At 46.0% G+C, this 23479-nt stretch overlaps 1 protein-coding gene across 1 annotated transcript in view; it reads left to right on the forward strand.

Annotated features, from left to right (window-relative positions):
* The first annotated feature begins 876 nt into the window (after positions 1 to 876).
* ift74 (intraflagellar transport 74) overlaps positions 877 to 23479 on the forward strand; it is an 86056-nt gene continuing 63453 nt past the window's right edge. The window contains exons 1-7 of the mRNA XM_078396840.1: positions 877 to 1055; positions 7087 to 7222; positions 7564 to 7612; positions 10190 to 10288; positions 10387 to 10447; positions 12443 to 12502; positions 21538 to 21599. Of these exons, the coding sequence (XP_078252966.1) occupies positions 921 to 1055; positions 7087 to 7222; positions 7564 to 7612; positions 10190 to 10288; positions 10387 to 10447; positions 12443 to 12502; positions 21538 to 21599 (602 nt within the window). The 5' untranslated portion in view covers positions 877 to 920. The remainder of the gene's footprint in view (positions 1056 to 7086; positions 7223 to 7563; positions 7613 to 10189; positions 10289 to 10386; positions 10448 to 12442; positions 12503 to 21537; positions 21600 to 23479) is intronic.

The following is a 23479-nucleotide window of genomic DNA, read 5'->3' on the forward strand; positions in this document are numbered from 1 at the left end:
AGTTTGACTGCCTGACAGCTGGAGAAGAATAAGGAGGAGATAAGACTTTTCTTTGCCTTCCATCACAGTGAGGGTGTGCCTGGAGCAATCGCTGTGATGGTTGTCTGTGTTAAATTGTAATTGTGTGTCTTGTGTTCTTTTTTGTTTACTGTGAACCATTTACTGTTTATTGTTTATTGTCAACCACTTACGCCGGACCCTGACGTGAGAGGACGCTGGCGCTGTTTGTTCCCCGCTTCTCCGTCTGGATAAATCTTTTGTTTGTTTGTTTGTTTTTATGTCTTGTTTGCTCTGTAAAGCGTCTTTGAGTTTCCTGAAAAGCTCTATATAAATTAAATGTATTATTATTATTATTATTATTAAAAGGAAAAATAACAAAAACCTGATAGATGAGATATAATCTGCATTTTAAATGCTGCACTGTAAGGAGTTTGTACGTTCTCCCCGTGACCTGCGTGGGTTTTCTCCGAGATCTTCGGTTTCCTCCCACACTCCAAAGACGTACAGGTATGTAGGTTAATTGGCTGGGTAAATGTAAAAAATGTCCCTAGTGGGTGTGGGATAGTGTTAATGTACGGGGATCGTTGGGCGGCACAGACTTGGTGGACCGAAAAGGCCTGTTTCCGGCTGTATATATATGATATGATATGATATGATAATGGTGTCATCACACATACTGTTCCACCACAACACTGATTACACTGCGAGAGGCATGGGTTGCTTACTAAAATGGCGGACTACACTTCAGCAGAGGCGCTATCGACGGAGTGGTCCATCTTGCTCCTCTAGTATCTTTGTCCTGCAGTCCCTGCCTCTGCCGGGTGCGGCGGTGTTGGTGTGTGGGGTTTGGCGCCACCGCCACCACCACCACCCAGGCACCGCAGCGCCGTTGCCGGGTAACGGAGCAGCGAGCGGCCATCATGGCGAGCGCTCCCGCTCCGGCTCCGGCTCAGCGGCCTCCCAGCGGCGCCGCTCGTCCGCCCAACAAAAGCGCCGCCGGCAGACCAGCGACCGGCACACGGCCCCCGCCCATCGCACCGAGACTCAGCACCGGCGTGAGTACAACCCGAGCGGGGCTTGTACAACAACAACAACAACAACAGCAGCAACAGCCCGCTCCTCCTGGGGGGGGGGGAACCCGCCGGCCATTGCTCCTCTACAGAGATGCTGCCTCAACCCCCCCCCCCCCCCCCCCCTCAGTTGATCTGTCGTTTCCATCCCTTCATCTTCCAAATCTCACGTCTCCCTCTCCCCTTGACTCAGTCTGACTAAGGGTCTCAACATAAAACATCACCCATCCCTCCTCTCCAGGGATGCTGCCTGTCCCCCCCCCCCCCAGTTGATGTGTCGGTTCCAAACCTATCTTCATCTTCCAAATCTCTCGTCTCTCTCCATGTTGATCTGTCGTTTCCATCCCTTCATCTTCAAAATCTCCCTCACTCCTTGACTCTCAGTCTGACACAAAACATCACCCATCCCTCCTCTCCAGAGATGCTGCCTGACCCCCCCCCCCCCCCTCAAATGCTATCGTTTCCATCCCTTCATCTTCAAAATCTCTCGTCTCCCTCTCCCCTTGACTCACTCTGACACAAAACATCACCCATCACTCCTCTCCAGAGATGCTGCCTGACCCCCCCTCTCCCTCAATTGCTGTCGTTTCCATACCCTCATCTTCCAAATCTCTCGTCTCTCTCCATGTTGATCTGTCGTTTCCATCCCTTCATCTTCAAAATCTCCCTCACTCCTTGACTCTCAGTTTGACACAAAACATCACCCATCCCTCCTCTCCAGAGATGCTGCCTGACCCCCCCCCCCAATTGCTATCGTTTCCATCCCTTCATCTTCAAAATCTCTCGTCTCCCTCTCCCCTTGACTCACTCTGACACAAAACATCACCCATCCCTTTTCCAGAGATGCTGCCTGACCCCCTCCCTCCCCCTCAGTTGAACTGTCATTTCCATCCCTTCATCTTCCAAATCTTTCATCTCTCTATCCCCCTTGCCTCAGTCTGACACAAAACATCACCCATCCCTCCTCTCCAGAGATGCTGCCTGACCCCCCCCCCATTTGATCTGTCGCTTCCATCCCTTTATCTTCCAAATCTCTTGTCTCCCTTTCCCCTTGACTCAGTTCACACAAAACATCACCCATCACTCCTCTCCAGAGATGCTGCCTGACCCCCCCTCCCCCTCAATTGCTGTCGTTTCCATACCTTCATCTTCCAAATCTCTCGTCTCTCTCCATGTTGATCTGTCGTTTCCATCCCTTCATCTTCCAAATCTCCCTCTCTCCTTGACTCTCAGTCTGACACAAAACATCACCCATCCCTTTTCGAGAGATGCTGCCTGACCCCCCCCCCCCCTCAATTGTTGTCGTTTCCATCCCTTCATCTTCAAAATCTCTCGTCTCCCTCTCCCCTTGACTCAGTCTGACTAAGGGTCTCAACATAAAACGTCACCCATCCCTTCTCTCCAGGGATGCTGCCTGTCCCCCCCCCCCCCTCCAGTTGATCTGTCGGTTCCAAACCTATCTTCATCTTCCAAATCTCTCGTCTCTCTCCATGTTGATCTGTCGTTTCCATCCCTTCATCTTCAAAATCTCCCTCACTCCTTGACTCTCAGTTTGACACAAAACATCACCCATCCCTCCTCTCCAGAGATGCTGCCTGACCCCCCCCCCCCTCAATTGCTATCGTTTCCATCCCTTCATCTTCAAAATCTCTCGTCTCCCTCTCCCCTTGACTCACTCTGACACAAAACATCACCCATCCCTTTTCCAGAGATGCTGCCTGACCCCCTCCCTCCCCCTCAGTTGAACTGTCATTTCCATCCCTTCATCTTCCAAATCTTTCATCTCTCTATCCCCCTTGCCTCAGTCTGACACAAAACATCACCCATCCCTCCTCTCCAGAGATGCTGCCTGACCCCCCCCCCATTTGATCTGTCGCTTCCATCCCTTTATCTTCCAAATCTCTTGTCTCCCTTTCCCCTTGACTCAGTTCACACAAAACATCACCCATCACTCCTCTCCAGAGATGCTGCCTGACCCCCCCTCCCCCTCAATTGCTGTCGTTTCCATACCTTCATCTTCCAAATCTCTCGTCTCTCTCCATGTTGATCTGTCGTTTCCATCCCTTCATCTTCCAAATCTCCCTCACTCCTTGACTCTCAGTCTCACAAAACATCACCCATCCCTTCTCTCCAGAGGTGCTTCCTGTCGTCCTCCCCCCCCCCCCCATCTCAGTTGATCTGTCGTTTCCAAACCTACCTTCATCTTCCAAATCTCTCGTCTCTCTCTCCCCTTGACTCAGGCTCAGTTTGACTCAGGGTCTTGACATAAAACATCACCCATCCCTCCTCTACAGAGATGCTGCCTGACCCCTTCTCCCCCTCAGTTGATCTGTCGTTTCAATCCCGTCATCGTCCAAATCTCTTGTGTCCTTCTCCCCTTGACTCAGTCTGACTAAGGGTCATGACATAAAACATCACCCATCCCTCCTCTCCAGAGATGCTGCCTGTCCTTCTCCCCCCCCCCCCCCCCCCCCAAGCTGATCTGTCGTTTCCAAACCTTCGTCTTCCAAATCTCTCGTCTCCCTCTCCCCTTGACTCAGTCTGACTAAGGGTCATGACATAAAACATCACCCATCCCTCCTCTCCAGAGATGCTGCCTGCCCCCCCCCATGTTGATCTGTCGTTTCCATACCCTAATTTTCCAAATCTCTCGTCTCCCTCTCTCCTTGACTCACTCTGACACAAAACATCACCCATCCCTTCTCTCCAGAGATGCTGCCTGACCCCCTCCGCCCCCCAGTTGATCTGTCATTTCCATCCCTTCATCTTCCAAATTTCTCGTCTCCCTCTCTCCTTGACTCAGTCTGACACAAAATATCACCCATCCCTTCTCTCCAGAGATGCTGCCTGACCCCCTCCCCTCCTCCCCCCCCCCTCAGTTGACCTGTCATTTCCATACCTTTGTCTTCCAAATCTCGCGTTTCCCTCTCCCCTTGACTCAGTCTGACTAAGGGTCTCGATGCAAAACATCACCCATCCCTCCTCTCCAGTGATGCTGCCTGACCCCCCCCTCAATCGCTGTTGTTTCCATACCTTCATCTTCCAAATCTCTCGTCTCCCCCTCCCCTTGACTCAGTCTCCCATAAAACGTCACCCATCCCTCCTCTCCAGAGATGCTGCCTGACCCCCCCTCCCCCTCAGTTGATCTGTCGTTTCCAGACCTTCACCTTCCAAATCTCTCGTCTCCCTCTCCCCTTGACTCAGTCTAACACAAAACATCACCCATCCCTTCTCTCCAGAGATGCTGCCTGTCCCCCCATTGTTGATCTGTTGTATCCATACCGTAATCTTCCAAATCTCTCATCTCTCTCTCCCCTTGACTCAGTCTGACTAAGGGTCTTGACATAAAACATCACCCATCCCTCCTCTCCAGTTTTGCAGCATGTTACTCCAGCATTTTGTGTTTTATCTTCGGTGTAAACCAGCATCTGCAGTTCCTTCCTGCAGATTCCCTCTCCTTCCGTCCCCCACTGTAGTCACTGCACTGGTGAGGCAGTCCACCTGGTGAGTTTCATTGCCTGGATAACTCATTTATACCGAGCCCACGGCTCACAATGGACCACCTCCTTTCTCATCGTTACCTTTTTGTATCCATTTCATTCACAGTACATTTTCAGTGGGGGGTGATTGGATCAGGTGCAAAGGTGGTATTTACGAGGTATATATTAGATATGCACATGAATGTGCAGGGAAAGAAGGGATATGGATCATGTGCAGGCTGAACGGATTAGTTTAATTAGGCAACATTGTTTGGCACAGGCATGGTGAGCTGAGAGGCCTGTTCCTGTGATGTATTGTTCATTGTTTCTTGCAGAAACAAGGAACTGCAGATGCTGGTTTAAATCGAAGGTATTCACAAAATGCTGGAGTAACTCAGCGGGTTAGGCAGCATCTCTGGAGAGAAGGAATGGGTGACGTTTTGGGTCGATACCCTTCAGACTCTGAAGAAGGGTCTCGACCCAAAATGTCACCCATTCCTTCTCTCCAGAGATGCTGCCTGACCCGCTGAGTTACTCCAGCATTTTGTGTCAACCTTCGGAGTAACTCAGTGGATCGGGCAGCATCTCTGGAGAAAAAGGATGGGTGATGTTTTGATCAGGACACTTCTTCAGCCTCTGTCTCTCTGTCTGCCTGCCCCTCTGCCTGCTTATCCCTCTGCCCGCCTACCGCTCTGCCCACCTACCTCTGTTTTATGTCCTGTATATTACAAGCAACAGAGGTCCTAGCACTCATCCCTGCAGAACACCACTGCCCGAGACTTCCTACCAGAGGAACATCCCTCCACCACTCTCCTCTATCATTTACAACCAAGTCAATTTTCAATCCAATCTATCAAGTCACTGTGAATCTCTTTCGTCTTAAACTTGTGGATCAGCCTAAAATGGGGGACATTGTCAAATTCCTTACTAACATCCACATAAACAACATCCAACCCTTATCAATCATCGTAACCACTTTATAAAAACACAATCAGAAATCTATTCAGCAGAAATCTATGCTGATGATTCCGAATAAGCCAGTAAGGCCATTAGAGACAGGAGCAGAATTAGGCCATTTGGCCCATCAAGTCTACTCTGCCATTCAATCATGGCTGATCTATCCATTCTCCTAACCCCATTCTCCTGCCTTCTCCCCATAATGATTAGTACGCGTACTAATCAAGAGTACTTTTGCAAATGTGAGTAGGAACATTCCAATGAATGTTCTCCAAAGCTTTCCTAACATTGATATAAGGGTCACTGGCCTACGAGTTGCTCAATTATTATTATTATTGCCATTCTTAAACAAAAGAACAAGGTTGGTTGCTCTCCAGCCTCGTCGACCTTTTCTGTAGATAGATAGGGTTCAAAGAGCACACCTCTTGCCTCTCAATAACTTGGTACAGTTCCAATCAGGCCCTGGAGACAGATCCACCTAATGCTCTTTAGGACACCCAGCACCACCTCCTCCTTGATCATCGACACGATCTAGAACGTTAACACAGTCCACACTGATCTCATTATCCTCTACCTGAATACCAATGTGAAATATTGGTGAAAGTATTAAACCAATTGTCTTTTTTTTGACAAACTTGATCTTTTAAAGATTCAAAAGGGAGAAAATATTATCGTACATATTCATAGAAACATAGAAAATAGGTGCAGGAGGAGGCCATTCGGCCCTTCGAGCCAGCACCGCCATTCATTGTGACCATGGCTGATCGTCCCCAATCAATAACCCGTGCCTGCCTTCTCCCCATATCCTTTGATTCCACTAGCCCCTAGAGCTCTATCAAAAACCATCCAGTGATTTGGCTTCCACTGCCCTCTGTGGCAAAGAATTCCACAAATTCACAACTCTGGGTGAAAAGGTTTTTTCTCACCTCAGTTTTAAATGGTCTCCCCTTTATTCTACGACTGTGGCCCCTGGTTCTGGACTCGCCCAACATTGGGAACGTTTTCCCTGCATCTAGCTTGTCCAGTCCTTTTATAATTTTATATGTTTCTATACGATCCCCTCTCATCCTTCTAAACTCCTGTGAATACAAGCCTAGTCTTTTCAATATTTCCTCATATGACAGTCCCGCCATCCTAGGGATCAATCTCGTGAACCTACGCTGCACTGCCTCAATTACAAGGATGTCCTTCCTCAAATTAGGAGACCAAAACTCTACACAATACTCCAGATGTGGTCTTACCAGGGCCCAATACAACTGCAGAAGAACCTCTTTACTCCTATACTGAAATCCTCTTGTTATGAAGGCCAACATTCCATTAGCTTTCTTCACTGCCTGCTGTACCTGCACGCCAACTTTCAGTGACTGGTGTACAAGGACACCCAGGTCTCGCTGCACCTCCCCCTTACCTAACCTAACACCATTGAGATAATAATCTGTCAATAATTCAAGTCATGTAAGCACAATACTTTAACTTGTATGGGAAGAGAACATTTTGCCAATAATGTGAAACATTTTGAATAATATGAAACAGAGTATTCAAATTCTCCGTTTTTTGACACAGTGGATTTCTGTCTCCAGGTATCTCCTGGTACAGCAAGACTAGGCACACGTGGTGGAATGGTAATGTCTGGAGGAGTGCTTTCTGCCCAGATTAAAGTTGCAGATCGCCCAGTAACTCAGCAGGGGTTGAGTGGAATGAAAACTGGAATGAAAGGTAGGTTTATGTTATAATTGATACATTTTTCCATAATTAGAAAATTTAATTTGTGAATAAGATATATATGCTCTTCAAACATAGATAAACTTGGCTGATGCCATGCGCTGCTTATCTAAATTTATTAAGAATTTATCTTGTGATTGACTCGTGTTTGGGAAAAGCCATTTTATTATCAGATTAAAGAAAATCCCAAAGATTTTATGCATAGATTAAAAACAAGAACGTAATCAGGGAGAGGTAGGACCACTCAAGGATAAAGGAGAGAACTTGTGTTTGGAGTCTTTTAACTTGCTCTGTTAAGCCTAGTAAATGATCTTTATGAACGAATTACTTTGTAGGACCACACCGTCAGATTCTGGACAAATCCTACTTTCTTGGACTGCTTAGGTGAGTTAATGTTCTTGATTAATATAAAGTAAGACTACAACTAGCAGACTTTTGGACCCTTCTTTTGTCAACATTGCTGTTCTGTTTCAATCACATTTTTAATTCCCATATTTATCCATTGTGGAGGTTTTTGTCTTCTACCACCAGTTTTATTTCATGATCTCAAGCTTATCTTAATCCTGTCAAGTGTCATTGCCATATATTTCTTCTGTTCTTGCTAACCGTACTACTGTCTAGTCCTATTGTGCATTCTTAACTGTTCATGCTTGTTTTTGAATTCATTCCAATCTATTCCAACATTATCCTGAACAATCCATTAGTTTAATTAAAGTTATTTTTGTCATGTGCACAGAGACACAGTTAAAAGCTTGGCATGCATGCTGCCCAGCCAAATAATACCATATATTTCCTTCCATGATGTGAATGCAGGCAAATGAGACTAGCCCCGAATGCCACCTTGATGAGCATGGACAAAGTGGTCCAAACAGTCGTCTTCCATGCTGTGCTGCTCTTTGATTTACGGTTTTAAAAGTTACACAGTGGAGTCAAAGTTTGTTGGGATATTTCCTTTAAAATTAGCCCATCTCACCCTAAAGCTACGGCCTTTCGTCTTTGACATTTTCAACCTGGGGAAAAAGATATGACTTTTTCCTATTTGTTGCCTCTCATAATGTTATATACTTCTCAATATCCTGCAGCTCCACTCTTGCTCCCCCTCGCTCCATTCGTAACAAGGATAGACTCCCCCATGTCCTCACCTTCCACCCCATCAGCCGTCGCATACAACAAATTATCCTCCAACATTTCCGTCACCTCCAACGAGACCCCACCACTGGCTACATCTTCCCATCTCCTCCCCTTTCTGCTTTCTGCAGAGACCGTTCCCTCCGTAACTCCCTGGTCCACTCGTCCCTTCACAACCAAACAACCCCCTCCCCAGGTACTTTCCCCTGCAACCGCAGGAGATGCAACACCTGTCCCTTTACTTCCCCCCTCGACTCCAACCCAAACAGTCTTTCTTGGTGAGGCAGAGGTTCACCTGCACCTCCTCCAACCTCATCTATTGTACCCGCTGTTCCAGATGTCAACTTCTCTACATCAGCGAGACCAAGCGCAGGCTCGGCGATCATTTCGCTCAACACCTCCGCTCAGTCCATCTCAATCAACCTGATCTCCCGGTGGCTCAGCACTTCAACTCCTCCTCCTATTCCCAATCTGACCTTTCTGTCCTGGGCCTCCTCCATTGTCAGAGTGAGGACCAGTGCAAATTGGAGGAACAGCATCTCATATTTCGCTTGGGTAGTTTCCACCCCAGCGGTATGAACATTGACTTCTCTAACTTCAGGTAGTCCCTACTTTCCCTCTCTATCCCCTCCCCCTTCCCAGTTCTCCCACTAGTCTTCCTGTCTCCTACTACATCCTATCTTTGTTCCGCCCCCTCCCCTGACATCAGTCTGAAGAAGGGTCTCGACTGGGTAACGTTACCCATTCCTTCTCTCCTGAGATGCTGCCTGACTCGCTGAGTTTCTCCAGCATTTTGTGTCTACCTGTGTGATATACTTCCATCAGTTACAAAGATAGACACTAAATGCTGGCGTAACTAAGCCAGTTCCATCATAACTGCTGCATCATAACTTCCTGACGCCTATACTCAATGTCCAAACTAATGAAGACAATCATACCATACACCTTCTTTACCACCTTATTTGCTTGTTTTATCTTTACTAATCAAGAATCTACCAATCTCTGCCTTAAAAATGTCCATTGACTGGGCCACCACAGCCGTCTGTTAACAACATCAGTGTTGCTAAGGGTCTTGCCTTTCACTCTATACTATCCTATTCCATTCAATCACCCAAAGTGCCACATCATGCACTCTGTTCATTTCTATAGCTAAGCTATATCTCGCTGTAAACTTTGACAGCCCAACTTTCACTGTTGGCAACCCTAGGTATCTTTATGTCGGCTGCAAACTTACTCACCAACCAATATACATTTCAGTCCAAGTTATTTATATATGTATCACAAATAAAGATCCCAGCACAGATCCCTCTGGACCTCCACTGGTCACAGATCTCCAGCCAGAATAACATCCTTTCACCACAATCCTCTCTTCAATGAGTAAGCTCGTTCTGAATCCCTTCAACCAAATCACTGTGAATTCGTGCATCTTAATGTTGGAGATCAGCCTACCATGGAGAACGTAACCAAATGCCTTACTAAAAACCATGTTGACAACATCCACTGCCCTACACTCAGCGATTACCTTTGTCACCACCTCAAATAACTTGAAGGTATTTATTCACAAAATGTTGGAGTAACTCAGCAGGCCAGGCAGCATCTCAGGAGAGAAGGAATGGGGTGAATAAAGACCTTCGATTTGTACCAGCATCTGCAGTTATTTTCTTACACCTCAAATAACCTGATACAGCACAGAAAGCTAAAATGTAAATCTGTGCTGAACATTAATTTATTCTTATAAATATGGTATTTATAAACATCATAAAATATGGTTTTTATAAAATAATCTAAAATGCAACTATTTGTTATGGAATAACTTGTGATGTTTTTGCTCAGAGCCAAAATCAGTGAACTTACAACAGAAGTTAGCAAGCTGCAAAAGGAAATCGATACCTTTAATCAAGAAAATTCTGTGTATCTATCCTATGAAAAGAGGTGAGAACATAATGCCTGCTTGTGCAAAAATTGCATACATGGAATAAATAGTTGGAAGAATGGTGTTGGTTTTTACAAAAGTTCATATTTTTCAACAGAGCTGAAGCATTGGCTATAGAAATCAAAGATCTGCAAGGGCAGCTGGCAGATTACAACATGGTGAGTGGATTTGCTTTTGTTGAGAAATGCAGAGTGATCTGTTATATTTAAGCAGCTGGAATTATTTTGTGTGTGTGTGATAGTAAGACAATGTTTATTTTATGTCTCCTGAACAACAATCATGTCAGCATATCAGTATATCCCAAAGTTCAGACTGGGGAAGGGTCTCGACCCGAAACGTCCCCCATTCCTCCTCTCCAGAGATGCTGCCTGACCCGCTGAGTTACTCCAGCTTTTGGTGTCACAAAGTTAAGTTGGGTCTCTTGGAGCGTATTAAGACAGTCAGGTTGGATCTATCCGAGGTTATTAAGAAGGGCATTGTCAAGGCCTTAACATAAATCTCTGTATCGTCTTTGGTCACAGGCAAGATCCCGGAGGACTGGAGAGTAGCTAATGTTGTGCCTTTTTTGTTAACGAGGACAAGTAGAGACAAACCGGGAATTTCGAGGCTGGTGAGCCTCGCGTCATGGTAGGGAAACTATTGCACAGGATTCTTTGGGTCGGATTTACTCGCATTTGAAAGAGAATGGGCTAGTTCGCTTTGTCTGCGGCAGGTCATGTCTGACAAACTTGATTTGAGTTTGTGAGGAGGTGACAAGGGTGCTCAATGAGAGTAGGGCCAGTGGATAGACCATAAGACATAGGAGCAGAATTAGGCTATTCGACCCATCGACTCTACTCTGCCCTTCAGTCATGGCTGATTTATGTTTCCCCTTCAACGCCATTCTCCTGCCTTCTCCCCGTAACCTTTGATGCTCTTGCTAATCAAGAATCTCGGCTTTAAAAATACCCAAATGCCTTGGCGTCCACTGCCGTCTCTGGCAACGGATAACACAGATTTGCCACCCTCTGGCTAATGAATTTCCTCTTCATCTCCATTCTAGAGGTTGTAGACTTTCCCATGACTGGAAATATCATTTTCATGCCCAATCTATGTAGGCCTTTCATTATCCAGTAGGTTTCAATGAGATTCCCCCCCCCCCCCCCCCCCACCAACCTTCAAAACTCCCAACGAGTACAAGCCCTGAGCCTTCAAATGCTCCTTGTACGTTATCCTGGGTTCGTTCTCATCAATCTCCTCTGGACCTTCTCCAAAGCCAGCACATCCTTCCTCAGATATGGGGTCCAAAACTGCTCACAATATTCCTAACGTGTCCTCATCAATGTCTTATAAAGTCTCAGTATTACATGCTTTATGTACTAGTTCGCTCAAAATGAAAGCTAGCATTGCATTTGCCTTCCTTACTGCCAACTCAACTTGCAAATTAACTTTTTGGGAATCCTGCACCAGCACTTTCAAGTCCCTTTACACCTCCGATTTCTGAATCCACTCCCCATTTAGAAAGTAGTTATACCTTTATTCATTGAGTCATACTTTTCCTTCTACCAAAGTGCATGACCGTTTACTTTGCTGTATTCCATTTGCCACTTCTTTTTCCACTCTCCCGACCTGTTCAAGTCCTTCTGCAGACTTCATACTTGTCTATTGAATAGATGGGGTAAATGGACAGAATCTTTTAATCAGAGAAGGTGAATCAAGAACTAGATTTCGTAGGTTTAAGGTGAGAGGGGAAAGATTTAATAGGAACCTGAGGGGCAATTTTTCACACTGAGCCTGGTGGGTATATGGGATGAGCTGCCAGAGGAGTTAGTTGAGGCAGGTACTATACAACATTTCAAAGACATTTGGAGTGGTTCATGGATAGGAAAGGCTTAGAGGGATATGGACCAAACACGGGGAAGTGGGACTAGTATAGATGGAGCATCATGGGCAAGTTGGGCCGAAGGCCCCTTTCAATGGTCTATGGTCTAGAGACTCCGTCTCTATATAATTGTTGCTGCTGCGTGTATTAATTTGAAACAAACCTATTCGTCTTTTTTGTTCAATAATTAGCTGAAATATTTTATCTATGTTGTGATGGTACAAGCTACCGTGTAAATAGTAGTCAGTTGTGTTTTGATATATTTTGTCTTTATTTTATGCTTTCACTTTAGCTGGTCGATAAGCTGAATACCAATACTGAAATGGAGGAAGTCATGAATGATTACAACATGGTAAGTATTTTAATTTCCAGCTTTATGGTTGATTTCTCCATGAGTAGTTTTTTAAATCTTTATTCTTTCAGAAATACTGCAGGTAAAGTAAATCAAGCCCTCTCAATTTACTATGTGTAGGAAAGAACAACAGATGCTGGCTTACATCGAAGGCAGACACAAAATGCTAGAGTAACTCAGCAGGACAGGCAGCATCTCTGGAAAGAAGGAATGGGTCGAGACCCTTCTTCAGACTGATGTCAGGGGAGTGGGCGGGACAAAGATAGGATGTATTGATCAGAAACAGTAAGATGGGTGGGAGAACTGGGAAGGGGGAGGGGATGGAGCGAGGGAAAGCAAGGGCTATTTGAAATCAGAGAAGACAATGTTAATACCACTGGGGTGTAAGCTGCCCAAGCAAAATATGAGGTGCTGTTCCTCCAATTTGCGCTGGGCCTCACTCTGACAATGGAGGGGGCCCAGGACAGAAAGGTCAGGTTGGGTATGGGAGGGGGAGTTAATATGATGCGGAACCAGGAGATCAGGTAGGTTAAGGCGGACTGAGCGGAGGTGTCCAGCGAAACGATCGTCAAGCCTGCACTTGATCTCGCCGATGTACAGGAGTTGACACCTGAAACAGCGGATACAGTAGATGAGGTTGGAGGAGGTGCAAGTGAACCTCTGCCTCATCTGGAAAAACTGTCGGGGTCCTTGGATGGAGTCGAGGGGGGAGGTAAAGGGACAGGTGTTGCATCTCCTGCGGTTGCTGGGGAATGTACCTGGGGAGGGGGTGGTTTGGGTGGGAAGGGACGAGTTGACCAGGGAGTTGCAGAGGGAACGGTCTCTGCGGAACGCAGCACCCCCAGCATCTCTACTACAAACCATTGCCTTTTGAATGTGGGCAGCATAATTGCACAGCGTGTACGTACCTCTGCCTCACAGTTCCAGCAACCTAAGTTCAATCTTGACCTCCGGTACTGTTTGCGTGGAGCTCCTCCTCTACCAGCTTTAGTTTCCTCTGGTACTTCAGCTTCTGCTGTCTTTGCAAAGATGTAAACATTGGTCAGTCCCAAGGCATGATCAGTGGTAGAATCTAGTGAATGTTGATGGGAATTTGGGGAGCATAACATGGTATTAGTGTAGGATTAATGTCATTGCACACTTGATGTTTGGCAGAGATTCAGTGGGTCAATAGTCTTGTTTCTGGGAATTGAGGATCGCTTGCTTTCACTTCAACGCTGAAGCAGTACCACTCACATTTCTCTCGGAAAAACCTGGGAAAATCTTTACTTCTACCATAGCATCTTGCATTTACTGTTCTTGTCCCATTCAATCACCACGAGTCAAGCTGAAGCATAAATGTTTTATTGCGTGAATGCTCAGAGGATACAATACATCGTGCTGTTGTCTCCGCGCCCATTTTACTGCTCGGGCAATTACTGTCACTCGCACCAGAATTTAGACGTTAAGTGTTAAGAAAATGTACTGCCATGATATGGCACAGACACTGATCCATTGGGCCTCCTTGCCAATGCAGCCATTAAATACCATTTATACTAATTTATACTAAATGCTTGTATATACTGTATTCTCCTTAAATGTGAGAATATCGGTCTCCTACCCACCAAGGCAATGTCTCCAGATGCCAACCACCATGTGAGTGAAAAGATTCTTCTTCATATCTCTCTCTAATACTCTTACACCTTCCCTAAACATAATTTTAATTTAGTTTGGAGATACAGCGCTGAAACAGGCGCCCACCGAGTCTGCGATCTCTGTACGCGCGAGGAACAATGTACAATTTTTCACCAAAGCCAAATAATCTTCAAACCTGTGCGCCTTTGGAGTGTGGAAGGAAACCGGAGCACGTGAGGAGTCACAGGGAAAACATACCAACTCCATACAGACAGCACCCGTGGTCAGGATCAAGCCCGGGTCTGGTGCTGTAAGGCAGCGACTCTGCCACTGCGTCACTGTGCCGCCCCATGGGGGAGACATTTGTACTGTCCCTGCTGTAGGGAAACATTTATACTGTCTATCCTATCCTAGGACGGCACGGTGGCGCAGCGGTAGAGTTGCTGCCTTACAGCGAATGCAGCGCCGGAGACTCAGGTTCGATCCTGACTACGGGCGTCGTCTGTACGGAGTTTGTACGTTCTCCCCGTGACCTGCGTGGGTTTTCTCCGAGATCTTCGGTTTCATCCCACACTCCAAAGACGTACAGGTTTGTAGGTTAATTGGCTGGGCAAATGAAAAAAAAATTGTCCCTAGTGGGTGTAGGATAGTGTTAGTGTGCGGGGATCGCTGGGCGGCGCGGACCCGGTGGGCCAAAGGGCCTGTTTCTGCGCTGTATCTCTAAATCTAAAAAATCTAAATCTATATGTGCTCTTCATTTTACATACTTCTATTATGACTCTCAGGAAAGCAAACCAAATGTATTGATGTCTGATCTCATAACTTACACACTCCATCTGAGGCAACATCCTGGTGAATCTTTTCTGCACCCTTTTCTGAATCTTTTTTGAAAACAGCATCTGCAATCCTCCAGAGTAAATCCAGTATTTTGTGTTTTTCAAATATAAACCAGCATCTGCTGTTCCTTGTGTCTCTCTTTTCTGCACCCTGTCTGGTGCTTTCATTTCCTTCTCTATAGTGTAGCAACTAGAATTTCACCCTGCATTCCAACTGTTGGCATAACTAAAGCTTTATCGTACCATAACATTCCTATTCGGATACTCTATACCCAAGCTAATGAAAGTAAGAAGTTTGTATTTAGTTAACAAGCTACTTTTAGATAGACAATAGACAATAGGTGCAGGAGGAGGCCATTCGGCCCTTCGAGCCAGCACCGCCATTCAATGTGATCATGGCTGATCATTCTCAATCAGTACCCCGTTCCTGCCTTCTCCCCATACCCCCTGACTCCGCTATCCTTAAGAGCTCTATCTAGCTCTTTCTTGAATGCATTCAGAGAATTGGCCTGCACTGCAGATTCACAACTCTCTGACTGAAAAAGTTTTTCCTCATCTCCGTTCTAAATGGCCTACCCCTTATTCTTAAACTGTGGCCCCTGGTTCTGGACTCCCCCAACATTGGGAACATGTTTCCTGCCTCTAACGTGTCCAACCCCTTAATAATCTTATATGTTTCGATAAGATCCCCTCTCATCCTTCTAAAAGGAGATCCCTCGGGTCTCTTTATTCCTCAATTCTTCCAAGTGCCTACCATTCAGATACTGGAATCTGAAACAAAAAAATCAGAAAATGCTGGAAGAACTCGGCTGCTCTACCGAAAGAGAAATCAGTTTATATTTTGTGTCAGGAACCATCCGCAGTGCTTGTGTTATCCACATTAGTCATCACATAGAGGAACATCTAGCAGTTAAAGAGGATTACATTCCTATTCTTCTGACCATCTTTTCATCTGATCAATATTATCCTATAATCATAGACTATCCTCTTTGCTATCAACAACACCATCTATTTTTGTGTCCTTTGCGCACTTACCAATCAAAGCTCCTACATTTGTATCCAGAACATTAGTTTATTTATGTATTGAGTATATAGAGGTACAGCGTAGAAACAGGCCCTCTGGCCCATAGAGTCCACGCCGATCATCGATCACTTGTTTACACAAGTTCAGTTAGACCACTCTCATCCACTGTGCTGCCCAAACTGTTAATGTACACCGATCAGCCAAAACACCATGGCCACCTGCCTAATATGCTGTTGGTCCTCCGTGTGCTGCCAAAACAGCGCCGACCTGCCGAGGCATGGACTCTGCAAGACTCCTGAAGGTGTCCTGTGGTATCTGGCACCGAAACATTAGCTGCAGATCCTTCTAGTCCTGTAAGTTGTGAAGTGGAGCCGCCTTGGATCGGACTTGTCGATCCAGCACATCTCACAGATGCTCAATCGGATTGAGATCTGGAGAATTTGGAGGCCAGGGCAACACCGTGACCACATCATCATGTTCCTCAAACCATTCCCGAACAATGTGTGCAGTGTGGCAGGACGCATTATCCTTCTGAAAGAGGCCACTGCCATCAGGGAATACCATTGCCATGAAGGGGTGTACCTGGTCTGCAACGATGTTTAGGTAGGTGACACGTGTCAAATTGACGTCCACATGAATGGCCGGACCCAGGGTTTCCCAGCAGAACATTGCCCAGAGCATCACACTCTCTCCACCGGCTTTTCGTCTTCCCACAGGCTATCCCACATTGCCCTCGCGCATCGATGAGCCTTGGGCGCCCAACACCCTGTCGCCGGTTTGTGGTTTGTCCCTCCTCGGACCACTGTCGGTAGGTACTCACCACTGTTGACCGGGAGCACCCCACAAGCCTTGCCGTTTCAGAGATGCTCTGACCCAGTCGTCTGGCCATAACAATTTGGCCCTTGTCAAAGTCGTTCAGGTCTTTACGCCTGCCCATTTCCCCAGAATCCAACACATCAACCTCAAGAACTGACTGTTCACTTGCTGCCAAATATATCCCACCCCTTGACAGGTGCCATTGTAACAAGATAACCAATGTTATTCACTTCACCTGTCAGTGGCCATAATGTTTTGGCTGATCGGTGTATATAACAGTCATGATGGGAGAGTGCAGAAGTTGGCGATTTTCTTCCTGGAGTGGTACGGTTAAGAGGAGACACTAAGAAGAAGGGAGGTTAATAGGAATGTATACAGTAAATGGTAGAACCCTGAGAGGCATTGGTGTGTGGAGGGATCTTGGGGAATAAGTCCAGAACTCCTTGAATGTGACGAAAAAGGAGATTGTTTGGTAATAAGGCAATACGGTATTCTTTCGTTCATCATGCAGGATGTTTAAAGTCAAAGTCAGGAAGTCATTTTGCAGATGTTTGATGCATAAAGGGGGATCTTTGGGTCCGGTCAGTTTTGCAGCTAAAGCAGTTAGCATGCTGGAGTGGTTTCTCCAAGTAGGTGTATAAAAAGAAAGGCAGACACCAGTGTAGTGGCCATGTAGAGGTGAAGTGCCATGTGGATGATAAGTGTGAGGGTTTGGCTCGAGAGGCTTTGGTCGCCTCCTGACGGGCTGCGCTGTAGAAGTTTGCTTCCCAGTGTGAACCGGCCACAGTTTAAGAATAAGGGGGAGGCCATTTAGAACTGAGATGAGGAAAAACTTTTTCAGTCAGAGAGTTGTGAATCTGTGGAATTCTCTGCCTCAGAAGGCAGTGGAGGCCAATTCTCTGAATGCATTAAAGAGAGAGCTAGATAGAGCTCTTAAGGATAGCGGAGTCAGGGGGTATGGGTAGATGGCAGGAACGGGGTACTGATTGAGAATGATCAGCCATGATCACATTGAATGGTGGTGCTGGCTCGAAGGGCCGAATGGCCTCCTCCTGCACCTATTGTCTATGAGTCTCCTATCACTCTGGCTCTGCCCGTCTTCACTGTTCCATGCTGTGCCTCAGAACCAGGCCCAATGCGCTGTAGACATGACTGCCGCTGCTCCCCACTGGCAGTATACAAAGGGGCATGTTATCGAAGGGAATGGCCACAGGGGCTTGCCGCACTCTCTGCCGACTCCTTATCCTTGCAGTCACCCATCTGCTTTCTGCCCATACCCTAGTCATGACCACCTCACTTCTATCTGCAACCTCCTCAGTCTCCCAAGTGATCCGGAGGTGGTCCAGCTGCTGCTCCAGTTCCCTCATGTGGTCTGTGAGGAGCTGTCACGCCTTGCACAGGTGTAGTCCTCAGGGACAACGGAGGTCTCCCCGATTTCCCACATCCTTCAGGAGGAGCACACCACTGCCCTAATTGCCTTGTGTACTGCACAAGACAACAGATTTTTGAAAGAAAAAAAAACAGACCGTAATTATCCCGTCCCTCTCTACACTAATGGTTCAATGGTGTCTTTATTGTCACGTGTACCAGGGAACAGGGAAATGCATTTTTTGCATACAGCTAACAAGACTATCCAAGTACATATGCTCAATCGCCCCGGCCAGAATAGTATGCACAGAACAGCACAATAAGTTTATGTGCAAGAGGCGCCATTGTACAGTCCCAGCTGCAGCTGGCCACAAAGCCTCCATTCCAGTCGTCCCGCCATCCGATGTCCCTCTCCACGTCTGGCCCTTCAGCCCTTATTCACCCAGGGGTGCCTCTAACGTGTCAAACCCCTTAATAATCTTATACGTTTCGATAAGATCTCCTCTCATGAGTTAGGGGGGACAGGCAGGAGATTCTGTCGCTGCAAAAGAGACTGTCGCATGGTGTGGAGGCAGAGTTCAAGATATCTTGGAGCGGCTGCAGAACATTCTCTCGGGGAGGGTGAGCAGGCAGATCTCGTTGTGCACGATGGCACAAATGACATAGGCTGAAACGGGGCCTCTTTTTAAGAGGTGATCAAAAAGGTCGATGAGGTCAGAACTGTCGACATTGTATATATGGATTTCAGCAAGGTATTCCACAAAGTTCCACATGGTAGGCTGCTCTGGAAAGTTAGATCTCAAAGGATCCAAGAAGAGGTTGCTGAACAGAATAGAAAATTGGCTTGATGGGAGGAAGCACAGGGTAATGTGGAAGGTTGCTTTTCGGAGTAGAGGCCGTTACAGGCAGGAAACATGTTCCCAATGTTGGGGGAGTCCAGAACAAGGGGCCAGAGTTTAAGAATAAGGGGTAGGCTATTTAGAACGGAGATGAGGAAAAGCTTTTTCAGTCAGAGAGTTGTGAATCTGGAATTCTCTGCCTCAGAAGGCAGTGAGGCCGATTCTCTGAATGCATTCAAGAGAGAGCTACATAGAGCTCTTAAGGATAGCGGAGTCAGGGGGTATGGGGAGAAGGTAGGAACGGGGTACTGATTGAGAGTGATCAGCCATGATCACATTGAATGGCGGTGCTGGCTCGAAGGGCCGAATGGCCTACTCCTGTACCTATTGTCTATTGTCTGTGACAAGTGGTGTACCTCGTCGTTTGGTGCTGGGCCCATTGCAGTTTGTCATCTATATTAATTATTTGGATGAGAACATAATGGCATGATTAGCAAGTTTGCAGATGACACAAAAGTGGACGATATTGTAGATAGTGAAGGTGGTTGTCAAAAATTGCAGCAGGATTTTGCACGGTTGGGCAGATGGTCTGAGGAATAGTTGATGGAATTTAATACAGAAAAATGTGAGGTGTTGCATTTTGCAAAGTCTAACATGGGCAGGACCTACACAGTGAATGGTAGGGCTCTGGGGAGTGTTGTAGAGCAGAGGGGTCCAGGAGTGCATAGTGGAGGTACATCCATCCTGGAAAGTGGCGTCCCAGGTAGATGGGGTGGTCAAAAAGGCCTTCATCAATCAGAGTATTGAGTATAGAAGTTGGAAGGTCTTGTTACAGTTATATAAGATGTTGGTAAAGCCACATTTAGAGTATTGTGTTCAGTCTTGGTCACCATGTTATGGGAAAGATGTTGTCAAGCTGGAAATGGGGCAGAGAAGATTTATGGGGATGTTGCTACAACTCGTGGGCCTGAACTGTAGGGAGAGGTTGAGCAGCCAAGCACTATTCCCTGCAGCGCAGGAGGATGAGGGGTGATCAAAATCATGAGAAGAATCGATTGGGTAAACGCAGTATTTTGCCCAGAGTAGGAGAATCGAGAAGCAGCGGATATAAGTTGAAGGGGAAAGATTTTATAGGAACCTTTTTTTGGGGAACCTTAATAGGTAACTTTTTTTTTACACAAAGGGTGGTGGGTGTATGAAATGAGCTGTGGAGGAGGTAGTTGAGGTAGGTAATGTAACAATATTTAATAGCATTTGGACAGGTGCATGGATAGAAAAGGTTTAGAGAGATATGGTGCAAAAGCGGGCAAGTTGGGCCGAAGGGTTTATTTCCATGCTGTATGACTTGAATACAGCCTCCTCTTGAATGTCACAAAAACTAAGGAGCTGATTGTGGACTTTAGAAGTGCTCAACATCCGAGGACGTACACGCCACTGGAAATAAATGGGATTACTGTGGATAGGGTGAGCAGCTTTAAATACCAGGAGTCCACATCACAGAGGATCTGACATGGACAACACACATTGCCGCACTGGTGAGTAAGGCAAGGCAGCGCCTTTACCACCTCAGACAGTTGAGGAAATTCAGAGTCTCTCTGAGGATCCTTCAGTGCTTCTACTCTGGGGCTGTAGAGAGCATCTTGTCCGGCAACATCACAATCTGGTTTGGGAACAGCTCTGCCCAGGACAGGAAGGCTCTGCGGAGAGTAGTGCGTTCAGCTGAACGCACTATGGGAACTACACTCGCCCCCCTGCAGGGCCTGTACATCAGGAGGTGCAGATCCAGAGCCAGCAACATTATGGGGGACCCCTACCACCCCAGCAACGGACTGTTCCAGCTGCTACGGTCAGGCAAACGCCTCCGCTGTCACGCTGTGAAAACAGAGAGGATGAGACGGAGTTTCTTCCCACAGGCCATCAGGACTGTTAACTCTCATATCACCAAGGACTAATTTAATTTACTGCATTAATTTATTTTTTGTATTAAAAAATAAATTCTATTCTGTTTTGTAGTTTTAGCACAATCCGCAGGTGTTGCCACTTTCATTTCACTGCACATCTTGTATATGTATGTGACAAATAAACTTGACTTGACTTGACTATGATGCTATGTTCATTTTCCTTAACTCATTATTTTCCAACATAACCTGCATGGTTAATACAGGTGAGAGATATTCATTTAACACTTCACCCATCTTTTGTGGTTGCGCAAAGTGGCAACACAGACAGGGTGGGGAAGGAATCGTTTAGAATGCTTGCCTCACAGCTCAGGACATTGAGTACAGGAGCTGGGACGTCTGCTTTTATTAAACTTTAAGATATTCTCATAATCCACATTTTAACTACATTTTCACGATCCCACTTAATGACAAGCAGTTTAACATGTCACTGAAACAAATATTCTCAGTGCTGTGAATATTTGGAGCGCTATTGTCTCATTTTTTAAAATTGTATTTTAAAATAGTTGCAGTATAATTGCTATGGTGGTAGCATTGGAGGTTTTAATAGGCTAATTTGCAAAATTTCGTTCTATTTTAGCTCAGAGCACAGAATGATCGTGAAGCACAGAACATGGATGTAATCTTTACAGAACGACGCGAGTAAGTAGTTGTAATTATACACTGATGAGCCAAAACATTATGACCACCTGCCTAATATGCTGTTGGTCCCCCGTGTGCAGCCCCATACGCAGCAGGGTGCAATGCACTGTGTATTGTGACACATTCCACCCGTGACCACCATTAACATTTTCTGTGACTTGTGCCACAGTCGACCTTCTATCGCTTTGGACCAGACGGGATAGCCTTCGTTGCCCCCGCGCATCGATGAGCCTTGGGCGCCCAACACCCTGTCGCCGTTTTGTGGTTTGTCCCTCCTCGGACCACTGTCGGTGGGTATTCACCACTGACCAGGAGCACCCCACAAGCCTTGCTGTTTCAGAGATGCTCTGACCCAGTCGTCTGGCTATAACAATTTGTCCCTTGTCAAAGTCGCTCAGGTCTTTACCCCTGCCCATTTCTCCTGCATCCAACACATCAACTTCAAGAACTGACTGTTCACTTGCAGCCTAATATATCCCACCCCTTGACAGGTGCCATTGTAACAAGATAATCAATGTTATTCACTTCGCCTGTCAGTGGTCATCATGTTTTCGCTCATCGGTCGGTGTATGTTGTTCAGAGTCGCTGTTATATTATAAAACAACGTTACAGATCGGAAACAGTCAAAACTGAAAAAGATTTCAAGAAGTTTATCAAGCTGCAAGGAGAAGGCGTTGAAGGGTAAACCTGGCGTGACCATGGAGATAAGCTGTAAACAATTTTATCTGGTCAATGAGTGAATAGAGGATGAATTCATAGACAAAATAATGTAGTTGTACAATGCAGAGATGGATGTTTCGCTTGTCCATCACTCCTAAAGAGAACAAAAACAAGCCAAACTAACTTTACAGGCAGAATAGAAGATAGACATAAAATGCTGGAGTAACTCAGTGGGAACAGCAGCATCTCTGGAGAGAAGGAATGGGCAAAGAAGGAATACCCATCTTCGTTTTAATCCGGCATCTGTAGTTCCTTCCTACCCTAAGTCTACAGACATGTCTTAGAGGGGGCGGGATAAAGCTTTATTCCCCTGACATCCGTCTGAAGAAGGGTCTCGACCCAAAACATCACCCATTCCTTCTCTCCTGAGATGCTGCCTGACCCGCTGAGTTACTCCAGCATTTTGTGCCTACCTTGGATTTAAACCAGCATCTGCAGTTTCTTTTTCCCTAGACAGATGTCTGATGCAGACTGAGAAATGGTTAGAGTTCAGTATTGAATCCCGAAGGCTGCAATGTCACCCTCTCTGCAGCTTTGAAAGCTCAATTTGTGTCCTTTTCCCTTCTGATGAATGGTCTCAGATCTGAAACTTTGAATTTCTTCCCACAAATGTGTCCTGACCTCCTGTGAATTTCCAGCATTTTTTGTTCTTATTTTAGATTTCCAGTTATTTGAATTAAGTTAAAGAGACATTTTCTGAATTTCACTACGAGAAGATATGTTTACTTTAAGTCTGCTGCCACAAGTCTTCTTAAACACCACCTTTTCCGAGGATACAAGCCATATTTATCAGCCATTACCTTTAATTCCATTATCACTGTATTGAATCTGGTATATCCTCACTCAAAATCTTGCATATTTTTATTGAAGTTTAGAACTTCCCAAATGAATACAGTTTTGCTGGGTCTCTGGGTATAAACAAATAGGTATGTTTAGAGTTTAGAGATTCAGCGTGGAAACAGGCCCTTTGGCCAAACCAGTCCACAGCAACCATTGATCATTCGTGCACTAGTTCTATGTTGGCCCACCTTTGTATCCTACACACCAGGGGCAATTTACAGAAACCAATTCACCTACGCCTTTGGAATGTGGGAGGAAACCGGAGCACCCAGAGTAAACCCACCCATTCTCAGAGAGAACATACTAACCCAGCACCGACA

Source organism: Rhinoraja longicauda, chromosome 3, assembly GCF_053455715.1.
Source record: "Rhinoraja longicauda isolate Sanriku21f chromosome 3, sRhiLon1.1, whole genome shotgun sequence".
In the NCBI taxonomy this organism is placed as follows: domain Eukaryota; kingdom Metazoa; phylum Chordata; class Chondrichthyes; order Rajiformes; family Arhynchobatidae; genus Rhinoraja; species Rhinoraja longicauda.